The 12,115-nt window shown below is 46.1% G+C and overlaps 1 protein-coding gene and 2 pseudogenes across 1 annotated transcript; 2 read left to right on the top strand and 1 right to left on the bottom strand.

The window, feature by feature from the left end:
• Positions 1–1,118: 1,118 nt before the first annotated feature.
• LOC130291922 (piggyBac transposable element-derived protein 4-like) lies at positions 1,119–2,548 on the bottom strand. The gene is made up of 2 exons (XM_056541355.1): positions 1,233–2,548; positions 1,119–1,161 (listed from the first exon to the last, which is right to left on the bottom strand). Exons 1-2 carry the CDS (start codon positions 2,546–2,548, stop codon positions 1,119–1,121), a joined length of 1,359 nt encoding a protein of 452 aa, XP_056397330.1.
• A 7,710-nt stretch (positions 2,549–10,258) lies between these two features.
• LOC130292101 (U2 spliceosomal RNA) lies at positions 10,259–10,387 on the top strand (annotated as a pseudogene).
• A 739-nt stretch (positions 10,388–11,126) lies between these two features.
• LOC130292145 (U2 spliceosomal RNA) lies at positions 11,127–11,295 on the top strand (annotated as a pseudogene).
• Positions 11,296–12,115: the final 820 nt, after the last annotated feature.

Genomic DNA, 12,115 nt, shown 5'->3' with positions numbered 1-12,115 from the left:
TTGGCATCCAAAAAGGTCAGAGGGAAAACCTTTTTTTTAGTGGATTGGGAGGGTTGTGGTCCAGAAGAGAGATCCTGGGAACCTGAGGACAATATCCTAGACAAAAGTCTGCTCCTCAGGTTCTCAGGCTCTAAGAAGAGGGGGAGACCCAAGGGGGGGGGTACTGTTACGCCGAGCGCTCCGGGTCCCCGCTCCTCCCCGGAGCGCTCGCTACACTCTCCCCACTGCAGCGCTCCGGTCAGATCCACTGACCCGGGGCGCTGCGATACCGCCTCCAGCCGGGATGCGATTCGCGATGCGGGTAGCGCCCGCTCGCGATGCGCACCCCGGCTCCCGTACCTTACTCGCTCTCCGTCACTCCTGTCCCGGCGCGCGCGGCCCCGCTCCCTAGGGCGCGCGCGCGCCGGGTCTTTGCGATTTAAAGGGCCACTGCGCCGCTGATTGGCGCAGTGGTTCCAATTAGTGTTATCACCTGTGCACTTCCCTATATCACCTCACTTCCCCTGCACTTCCTTGCCGGATCTTGTTGCCATCGTGCCAGTGAAAGCGTTTCCTTGTGTGTTCCTAGCCTGTGTTCCAGACCTCCTGCCGTTGCCCCTGACTACGATCCTTGCTGCCTGCCCCGACCTTCTGCTACGTCCGACCTTGCTTCTGTCTACTCCCTTGTACCGCGCCTATCTTCAGCAGCCAGAGAGGTTGAGCCGTTGCTAGTGGATACGACCTGGTCACTACCGCCGCAGCAAGACCATCCCGCTTTGCGGCGGGCTCTGGTGAAAACCAGTAGTGACTTAGAACCGATCCACTAGCACGGTCCACGCCAATCCCTCTCTGGCACAGAGGATCCACTACCTGCCAGCCGGCATCGTGACACATATGTTGTGTGATAGATTTTAAAACAGTCTTCAATGCACAGACCGGGTTTGTGGGGACATGTCTCACAGTGGTATATAGTGCATTTTCTAACGCCACGCTTGGAGCACACCCAACACCGCTTCTGTTGCCTACTCCCTGATTCTCTACGGGGAACTACCGCAGGAAAATGTTGCCCTGGAACTATACTGTTCTCCGATCCTGTGGCTCTGCTTTCCTCCCCTTCCGGATCCCCAAACAGAAAGTCCTTAATAACATTTTCCTGGAATTGCAGGTATGTGCATGTATTTCCTGCACGTTTGTACACCACAAATGAATTGTACATGGTAATTTGGAAGAGGTGCAGTGCCAATTTTTTATACCAGGTCTTAGTTTTGCGTAGGGCAGTGTACGGCTGCAAGGCCTGATCTGACAGATCCACCCCTCCCATGAACTTATTATAGTCCTGGATACACACAGGTTTAGGGGAGGATCTGTCTGGGTGTAAGGTGGTTAGTACAAGAACATCACACTTGTCCTGGTACTTCACAAGCATCATGTTGTCCTTGCACACAGCCTTGCTTTCCCCCTTCTTCAACTTTTGCCGTACAAAAATTTTAGGCAGATCCCTTTGATTTCGCCTGATGGTACCACAGGCCACAGTCCCCTTGGCAAACAGGCATTGTAGTAATGGGACGCTAGTGTAAATATTATCAAGGTAGATGTTATACCCTTGATCAAGCAGGGGGTGAACTAGATCCCATACTATTTTTCCCGTTGTTTTTAGTACGGGGGGACACTCTGGGGGCTCTATTTTAGAGTCTTTCCCTTCATTGACTCTGAATTTGTGTGTATAGCCGGTTGCGCTCTCGCACAACTTATAAAGTTTTACCCCATACCTGGCCCGTTTGTTAGGCAGGTATTGCCTAAAGTGCAACCTTCCTTTGAAGTGCACAAGAGATTCGTCCACTGCAATCTCTTTTTCTGGGGTGTAAACTTCTGAAAATTTTTGATTTAAATAATTAACAAGGGGCCAAATTTTATATATGCGATCAAAATTTGGATCACTGGGAGGTGGACAATTTTCATTATTAGCATAATGTAGAAATTTGAGGAGGGCTTCAAACCGAGCCCTTGGCATGACCGACCGGTACAGTGGAGTATGGTAAAGCATATCATTACTCCAATAGGAGCGAATTGTGGGCTTTTTAACTATGCCCATGTTAAATAAAAGGGCAAAAAAAAATTTGAGCTCTAGTGCATTGGTTGGCGTCCATTGATAAGGCCTAGCATGATATGCCTGTGGATTGGCCGCAATGAATTGCTCAGCATACCGGTTGGTTTCCTCCACTATCAAATTAATCAGCTCTTCTGAAAAGAAGAGCTGAAAAAAATCAGCTTCTTTCAACCCCGCGGTGTCAACACGAATGCCTGCAGTGGCCACAAACTCAGGCAAATTGGGTATAAAGTTTGAAGCTGGAGCCCACTCAGAGATGGCACTAGGACCTGGCTCAATATTGGTACTAGGAATGGTACTAGGACCTGGCCTAGGGCGGTGGCGGGGAGGTTCCTCGTCACAATCAGTGGAAGAGGAAGAAGAAGAGGGCAAATATAACAACTCTTCACCACTATCTGAACCAGAGGAAGATGCCAAGAAGGCATATGCCTCCTCAGTGCTGTACATGCGACGCCTTGACATATTGGATGACACTATAAGTGGCGAAGTGTCTCTGATGTACAACACTAGAACAATATTTTTTTTGTATTTTTATATTTTTATAATTTTTTTTACTTTTTTACTTTTTTTACAGAAGCAAATAACCAAAATGTAAAGTGTCAGGGGCACTGACAGTATTTTATATTATTCTTCACTGTCACTGTTATGGTCAGTGACAGACTTCAATTTCTTCACAGATTACAGCTGATGAATGAATGAATGAACGAATGAATGAATGAACGAACGAATGAATGAATGAATCAGCAGCAGGATAAGGGGCACTGATGGGCACTGAAACTTTATTACTGTACTGTACTGTAGAATGTAACTATATTCAGTTACAGTTACAAGTTACAATCTTCACTGCAGCCTGTCAGATCACACATGCTGCAGACTTCAGACAGGGAGGACAGCAATTGGAAGGGGCACTGCTGGGCACTACTGGAGACTGATGGGCACTGCTGGGCACTGATGGGCATTACTGGACACTGATGGGCACTGATGGGCACTAGACTGTCACTGTTATATTCAGTGACAGTCACTAGGATCTTCACTGCAGCCTGTCAGATCGCACAGGCTGCAGACTTAGGAGGCAGCAGGTGGGCACAGATGGGCACTGAGGGGCACTGAGGGGCACTGCTGGGCACTACTGGGGCACAGATTTATACAAGACTGTCACTGTTATATACAGTAACAGTCACTAGGATCTTCACTGCAGCCTGTCAGATCGGACAGGCTGCAGACTTCAGACGGCGGCAGCAGCAGCAGGGTAAGGGGCACTACAGGGGGGGTTCTTTTACTTTCACTTAAATTTTTAGCTTTTAGAAAAGCTTTTTAACACTCTTCTGTCTTCTGTCCTAACACTAACACCAGCTCCGATCGCTGTTCAGAACGAACTGAAAGCTTCGGAGCCGGTGTTAGTGTAACAAAGACTCTGATACACTGTGATTGGTCCACAGGGACCAATCACAGGGCTCTAATCCCAGGAACAATTACAGATGGTCCTGGGATGTCAGGCAGAACTTGTCTCCCGCCGCTGGGCACGGGATTTCTGCCTGTTAACCCGTGCGCTGCTGTGCAGCGCCGGGTTAACTGCATGTCATTTATAAACGTCGGGATGCGCCAACGCACTGCACAACCCGGCGTTTATATATGACATTCTGCGGAAAGGGGTTAAAATAATAGTAGGGAGAAGGGATTTGGTGTCTATTCCAGCTCCATTCTCCAGATAACCTAATATATTCCAGGGTTAGCTATAGATTTAGGTAGGGACAGGTTAGGGTTAAAAAAAAAAAAACGTTTTAAAAATTTTTTTGGCGTACCTCAGTGGGTGTCCGTGGGTCCGTAGAACCTTTAGCTGCGTGACCCCGGCCCTGCTGGGTCGCTGCGGTCTGCCGCCAGCCTTTTTTTTTTTGCGCAGATCTTTTTTTATTTTTTTTCCCCTAAGCGTGTGTGCGGACCCTCTTAGTTATAAAAGAGCGGTCCGCCATCGTTTGTTAAAGCCCACCCACCGCTTTTTTTTTGTCGTGCCGGCGTTTTTTTGCACCCATAGGCTGTCCGTGCCACCAGTAGCAGGCGTGTACTGTGTGGCCGGACCGTACCTGTGTGTGCGGCGTGCCTCACCGCTGTAAGTGATTTATCACTGATCAGCATTATTTTTGGGGTAAAGGCGGGTGCATTTTTTTCGGGGTTAAGCGTTTTTTATTAAATTTTTCGGGTTTTTTGTGTGGGGGTCTGTGTACAAGCCACCAGCCACTGTTCTGGGCTGAGTGGCCGGACCCCCCACTGACTTCTGTGCCCCCTTCCGCCACAAGCGCTAATCAGTGCACACACCACTGATTAGATAAACGCTTTTTTTTTTCTGTTAGGGCGGGTTAGTTTAGTTAGGTTAGGTTAGGGAGGGTTAGGGCGGGTTAGGGAGGTAGTTTCGCACCACACCACACACAGCACACACACCAATACACACACACCCATCCCCATTAGAGTAGGGAAATGGCCCGCAGAGCGTTTTCGGCGGAGGAGGCATATGCCATAATTGCCTCCGACACCGAGAGCGGCTCAGAGGACGATGAAGACCCCACCTTCCTTATTTCATCATCCTCCTCATCATCTAGTTCTGATGATGAGCCACCAAGGCGGCGAACTCCTCTGTCCTTGACCCTGTGGCCCATGCTAGTATGAGTCCCCCTGGCGCTCATACTAGTGAAGCCCCCCTGCCAAGGTCACTGGTACCTGGTACTGGAGAACTTGCCTGGGCTAAGCCAGCGGACCACGAGCCCGTGATTCCTGATTTTGTTGGCGACTCAGGAATCAAGATTAACATCGCCGGGTTCACTGAAAAGGACTTTTTCGGTCATTTTTTCAGTGACGACTTTGTTAATCTAATGGTTACACAGACGAATCTGTATGCCCAAAAGTTCGTCACCGCTAACCCGGACTTACTTTTAGCTAGACCCGGCGGCTGGACTCCAGTCGATGCAGCCGAAATGAGTACCTTTTGGGGACATGCGCTGCATATGGGTCTAGTTAAAAAACCCAGTGTCAGGCAAAATTGGAGTGGGGACATTTTCTTCCAGACCCCGCTCTACAATATGGCCATGACACGTCCCCAGTTCGAGGCCATTCGGAGATGTTTGCATTATGCTGATAATGCGGCATGTCCCCCCCTAACTGATCCCGCGTATGACCGCCTGTATAAAATCAGGCCGGTCATCAATCACTTCGGGGCCAGATTTTGGGAGGCCTATGTCCCTGGAAGGGAGGTCGCTATTGATGAATCTCTCATCAGCTTTAAGTGGAGACTCAGCTTCCGGCAATACATCCCTACCAAGCGGGCACAGTATAGCGTGAAGATGTATAAACTTTGCGAGAGTACCTCCGGGTACACTTGCAAGTTTATGGTGTATGAGGGACGAGATTCCCGCATTGAACCCCCAGATTTTTCCCCCACTTTGGGTGTTAGCGGGAAAATCGTTTGGGGCCTTTTGCACCCATTGCTAGATAAAGGTTACCACCTTTACATGGATAACTTTTATACTAGTATCCCTCTCTTCACATCCCTCGCCACCAGATCCACGGTCGCTTGTGGGACAGTCCGGAAGAATCAAAGAGGCCTTCCTTCCTATCCCCTGCAGACTCCTATTCCCCGGGGTGAGTCCCGTGCCTTTTCCCATGAGAACCTGTTGTTGATCTGGTACAAGGACAAGAGGGATGTCCTTATGCTCACCACTATTCATGGGAACGGCTGCACCCCTGTCCCTGTGCGAGGTACCGTGTGACTGGTCCTCAAGCCCGATTGTATTCTGGACTACAATCGATATATGGGGGGAGTTGATCTTTCTGATCAAGTCCTCAAGCCATATAATGCCATGTGGAAAACAAAGGTATGGTACAAAAAAGTTGCGGTCTACATGGTACAGGTTGCTATGTACAACTCTTTTGTACAGTACAAGTATGCTGGCAACACAGGGACATACCTGCAGTTCCAAGAGGAAGTTCTAAAGGCCCTCACCTATGGTGACCGCCAAAGAGCAGGTCAGAGCACCTCTGGAATTGTGGGCCCCCGGATCATCCCTGGCCAACACTTTCCAGGTATGATCCTCCACACTGGAAAGAAGGGACGATCTCAGAAGAAATGCAGAGTGTGTCGCAAGAGGGTGATTCGGAAGGACACCACCACTCAACGCGACACTTGCTCAGATAATCCGGGCCTCTGCGTAGGCTACTTCAGGGAGTATCACACTTCCATAGAGTACTACATTTTCCATCCTTTGCCCTAATTTTCATTCTCCAAAATTCGACTCCAATGTACCAATCCAGGGTACATTGTTTTCCAAATTTTATACCAAACCCCCCCCCCCCCAAAAAAAAAAAAAAATTGGGAAAAAACTTTTTCCCAATACCCCAATATCTTTTTATTTTCTTCCCCCTAAAAAATGGGTCATGGGACACAGAGTCAACAGCATTGGAGGTTTGCAGTTGACTCAAATGCGCAACCCTCTCTCCCCACCTGAGCGAGTTGCGCATTTGAGGTAACAGAATAGGTACGTCCCCACACATCCCCTTCCCAGAATGATGATTCAGAGTATAGGGTTTGGGGCGGGCATCATTTTTACTTTTGGCTGTACTATGGGTCATCATTCTGGGAAAATAATTGGCATATCAGTATGAAAATTGCAATTTTCTTTCCCCCCATAGTACACTTCATCCATTCCTGGAAAATAAATGAAGGGAACACCCGTCTGTTCCAAATTTCCACTTCATCCTATACACCATCCCTAGGGGGTGTACTGTTTGTAATATTCTCACATGTGGGTGTTCCTTTCTTGTATTTTTCTCTGAATGTATGTAACTGTTAGGTCCGTAACAAACATCCGCCTCAAATGTGAAGAGTTCTCGCTGAGCTCTGTTGTATTTCCAGGCGACAATTCGGAGTCACATGTTAGTTGTTCCCAGAAAAATGAAGCAGGGCATAGGTTGAAAATTGCAATTTTCAAAAGCTACCCTTCATCCATTCCTGGAAAATAAATTTAGGAAACCCCTGTGCGTTCAAAATGTCCTCTTTACCCCTATACCCATTCCTCAGGGTGGGTACTTTCTGTAATGGTGTCACATGTGGGTGTTTCATTTTTGTATTTTCCTCGGAATGTATGTAACCGTCAGCTACTGATATGCCATAGGCCACAAATACAAACTGACCTCTATGACTTCTGAGCCTTGTTGTGCGCCCGCCCAGCACGTTACCCCATATGTGGATGTATTTTCATAGTCAGGGGAAAAAGCCCTTCAAAATTTGTAACCCAATTCCTCATATTACCCCTTGTGAAAATGTAAAAAATTGGGTAACCTCAGCATTTTACTGTAAAAAAAATCACATTTTTCAATTTATGGCCCACTTTTCAAAAAAACTGTGAGGTGTTATTTCCCACTGTATCCCTTGTTACGTTCATTGAGGGGTGTAGTTTCTAAAATGGTGTCACATGTGTTTTTTTTTTTTTTTTGCTGTTTGGGGCTTTATAAATGCACATGACCCCGACTTCAATTTCAACAAAATTTTCACTCCTTCTATTCTGAGCATTGCAGTGCGTCCACACAGCAATTTACATATTTTCTCAGACAAAATTGTTCTACAAATGTTGGGGGCCTTTTGCCCTATTACCCAATGTGAAAATGAAACATTTGGGGTAACACTATCAATATAGTGCAAAAAAAAGTCTAATTTTTCACTTTTATGGCCCACTGTTCAAAAAACCTGTGAGGTGTAAGTACTCACTGTAAAACTGTTACGTTCCCCGAGGGGTCTAGTTTCCAAAATGTAATGCCATGTGTTTTTTTTTTTTTTTGCTGTCCTAAATGCAGAATGCCCCCAGAGCAAAATTTGCTTCCAAAAAGCCAAAATGTGACTCCTTCTCTTCTGAGACCTGTAGTGCACCAGCAGAGCACTTTTCACCCCCATATGGGGTGTTCTCTGAATCGGGAGAAATTGGGCTTCAAATTTTGGAGGGTATTTTCTGCTTTAACCCTTTGTAAAAATTTAAAAATTTGGGGAAACCAAGCATTTTAGATAATTTTTTTTTTTTTGTTACATATGCAAAAGTCGTGAAACCCCTGTGGGGTATTAAGGTTCACTTTACCCCTTGTTACATTCCCCAAGGGGTCTAGTTTCCAAAATGGTATGCCATGTGTTTTTTTTTTTTTTTATGCTGTCCTGGCACCATAGGGGCTTCCTCCTCTTCTGAGACCTGTAGTGCGCCAGCAGAGCACTTTTCACCCCCATATGGCGTGTTTTCTGAATTGGGAGAAATTGGGCTTCAAATTTTGGGGGGTATTTTCTGCTATAAATCACCAAACCCCAGGGCCGTAGCCCGGGGTGCAAAACACCTCTGTTTATTCCCCCTCAAAAAATGTATAAAATATAACTTTTATTGTGTATCTTAAAATAATAAACTCAGTATGTGATATTAAAATTGTAGTGCCAAGTGGGATGGTATGAGTATATACTGAGCAATTTGCTCTTAGTATCTAGGGTTCTGCAGAAACCCAATATCCCTTACAAGGCACTAATTAAAAACAATATCCCTTACGAGGCACTAATTAAAAACACTAATTTGCCGCCTCGGCAAATTAGTGTTTTTAATTAGTGCCTCGTAAGGGATATTGGGTTTCTGCAGAACCCTAGATACTAAGAGCAAATTGCTCAGTATATACTCATACCATCCCACTTGGCACTACAATTTTAATATCACATACTGGGTTTATTATTTTATACAATACACAATAAAAGTTATATTTTATACATTTTTTGAGGGGGAATAAACAGAGGTGTTTTGCACCCCGGGCTACGGCCCTGGGGTTTGGTGATTTATAGTATATTGGCCTCTTGAGTCCCTCTGGGTCATTTATGGAGTTATTTTCTGCTATTACCCTTTTTAAAAAATGTAAAATTTTTGGGAAAACAAGCATTTTAGGTGAAAAAAAAATTTCTTTTTTTTTACATTTGCAAAAGTCATGAAACACCTGTGGGGTATTAAGGCTCACTTTATCCCATGTTACATTCCCGAGGGGTCTAGCTTCCAAAATGGTATGCCATGTGGTTTTTTTTTTTGCTGTTTTGACACCCTAGGGGCTTCCTAAATGTGACATGCCCCCCAAAAACCATTTCAGAAAAATGTTCTCTCCAAAATCCCCTTGTCGCTCCTTCCCTTCTGAGCCCTCTACTGCGCCCGCCGAACAATTTACATAGACATATGAGGTATGTGCTTACTCAAGAGAAATTGGGCTATAAATACAATAAAAAAATTTCTCCTTTTACGCCTTGCAAAAATTAAAAAATTGGGTCTACAAGAACATGCGAGTGTAAAAAATGAAGATTTTGAATTTTCTCCTTCACTTTGCTGCTATTCCTGTGAAACACCTAAAGGGTTAAAACACTGACTTACTGTCATATTGAATACTTTGGGGGGTGTAGTTTTTAAAATGGGGTCATTTATGGGGTATTTCTAATATGAAGACCCTTCAAATCCCCTTCAAAACTGAACCGGTCCCTGAAAAATATCGAGTTTGTAAATTTTGTGAAAAATAGGAAAATTGCTGCTGAACTTTGAAGCCCTCTGGTGTCTTCCAAAAGTAAAAACACATCAATTTTATGATGCAAACATAAATTAGACATATTGTATATGTGAACCAAAAATTTTTTTTATTTTGAATATCCATTTTCCTTACAAGCAGAGAGCTTCAAAGTTAGAAAAATGAAAAATTTTCTTTTTTTTCCTTCAAATTTGGGGATTTTTCACCAAGAAAGGATGCAAGTTACCACTAAATTTTACTACTATGTTAAAGTAGAATATGTCACAAAAAAAATCTCAGAACCAGAATGATAAGTAAAAGCATTCCAGAGTTATTAATGTTTAAAGTGACAGTGGTCAGAATTGCAAAAAACGGCCGAGTCCTTAAGGTGAAAAAGGGCTAAGTCCTTAAGGGGTTAAAGTAAGTACTCTATGGTCCTATTTAAACTATGGAGAATCTGTGCTGGTTATTCAGGAGGATATTTTGCAGGGATTCCACTTTGCAGCACGGTCATTGATTTTGATGGGAGTTCCGCTGTTCCATTCACACGTTGGAATTCGATTTCAGTCGTCCCATTTATGAGTGGGATGGCACACATGTCTAGGGCAAATTTCCATCCAGAAATTCTTTGCTTCTTGGCCTTTTGGCTAAGATCAAGTGTAGTATCTGTTCTTATCAGTTTCATGCCGCTGGACAACCACGCCGGTGTGGGGCTGGTGGGTATGGGTGCTGCATGGAGGGGGCAGGTGAACCACGGCTTTCCGGTGCTGGTTCTGAGGAATCAGCTCGACGGCTGCCCCGATGTGACCTGTTCCCTCCGGGTCTCGCCATGAGGCTGAGAGGGTCTAGAGCTGAGGTACTTTTGTGCCTTGGGGAGTGTTGACCAAGAGGTGCCAAAACTCACTGGGAGTATTGGCTCACTGAGTTGAAGCACGGGCACCATAATCTCTTCACCTTGTGGCACTCACCTCATGATTCCTGGCCTTCTGGCTAGGATCAGAGAAATTTTTATAGATCCGGCCAGATGTCCGGGCGGTATATCTGCACACATTCACTTATTTATTCCTTTTTGTCTCACTGTGTCACTTTTTGCGTGTTGTGTGTCCACTGGATTTGTCATGCTGTAGCCCTTCTGGGTGTCCCTCCTGGTGGTCTAGGGGAGGTGTGTGTCGCCATTAGGTTCTGCACCTCCCTGCAAACACCCCAGGTACTCCGGCTTTGGCAGGGTGCCTACCGTTATTGGCTAACGCGAAGGGGGATGCCGGGAGCATTTGTGGTCCCTTAGTAGTTTCGGCCAAAAGGGACATCGAACCTGGAACCTCGCAGGTACCTTTCGGTCCGGAGGCAAAGGGTAAGGTTTGTTGGGGGGCCTCTCTCCTATTGGAGAAAGGCTTGTGATAGACCGCATCCTCTGTGCACTTTTTCTTGCACTTGGGTGATTCGAGAGCACGTTCCTCGGCTCTTAAAAAAGAAAAAAAATTCTCTCCAGAAATTCTTCGCTTCTCGGCCTTTTGGCTAAGATCAAGTGTAGTATCTGTCCTTATCAGTGGTTTAGTCTCTGCCATTGATGTAGGATGGATGCTGCATGGAGGAGCAGGTGTACCAGGGCGTTCCGGGGCTGGTGCCACATAACCAGCTCAACGGCTGCCCTGATGAGACCTGTTGCCTCCTGGTCTCGCCATGAGGCTGAGAGGGTCTAGAGCTGATGTACTTTAGTGCCTCGGGGAGTGGTGACCCCAAGGTGCCGAAACTCACTGGGAGGATGGGCACCATGAACCCTTCACCTTGTGGCACTCACCTCTTGATTCCTGGCCTTCTGGCTAGGATCAGAGAAATGTTTTTTAGATATCCGGAAGGATGTCCGGGCAGTATAACTGCACACACTCACTTATTTATTTATTTTTAGCTCACTGTGTCACTTTTTGTGTGTTGTGTGTCCACAGGATTTGTCAGGACGTGGTAGCTCTTCTGGGTGTTCCTCCTGGCGGTCTAGGGGAGGTGTGTGTGGTCAATAGGTTCCGCACCTCCCTGCAAACTCCCCCGGTACTCCTGTTTTGGCAGGGTACCGACCGTTATCGGCTCTGCGGGCAGATACCTTGGCTAACGCCAAGGGGGATGCTGGGAGCATTTGTGGTCCCTTAGTAGCTTCGGCAAAAAGGGACATTGAACCTGGAACCTCGCAGGTACCTTTTGGTCCGGAGGCGAAGGGTAAGGTTTGTTGGGGGGCCTCTCTCCTATCGGAGAAGGGCTTGTGATAGACCGCATCCTCTGTGTACATTTTTTTTTTTGTGTAACATGTTTGCACTTTTTCTTGCACTTTGGGTGATTCGAGAGCACGTTCCTCGGCTCTTAGATAAAAAAAAAAATAATAATTTCTCTCCAGAAATGTGTCCAGGCCCTCTTTGATCTCTTTAATCAAGTTCACCATGACGACCTCCTCTGGCAGTAAAGAACCCCCATCTGTGTTGGTGTAGAAACCTTCTC

The sequence above is a fragment of the Hyla sarda genome, chromosome 9, assembly GCF_029499605.1.
Source record: "Hyla sarda isolate aHylSar1 chromosome 9, aHylSar1.hap1, whole genome shotgun sequence".
Lineage (NCBI taxonomy): Eukaryota > Metazoa > Chordata > Amphibia > Anura > Hylidae > Hyla > Hyla sarda.
The sequence above is the reverse complement of the archived record's forward strand: the minus strand, read 5'-3'. Positions and strand labels throughout refer to the sequence as shown.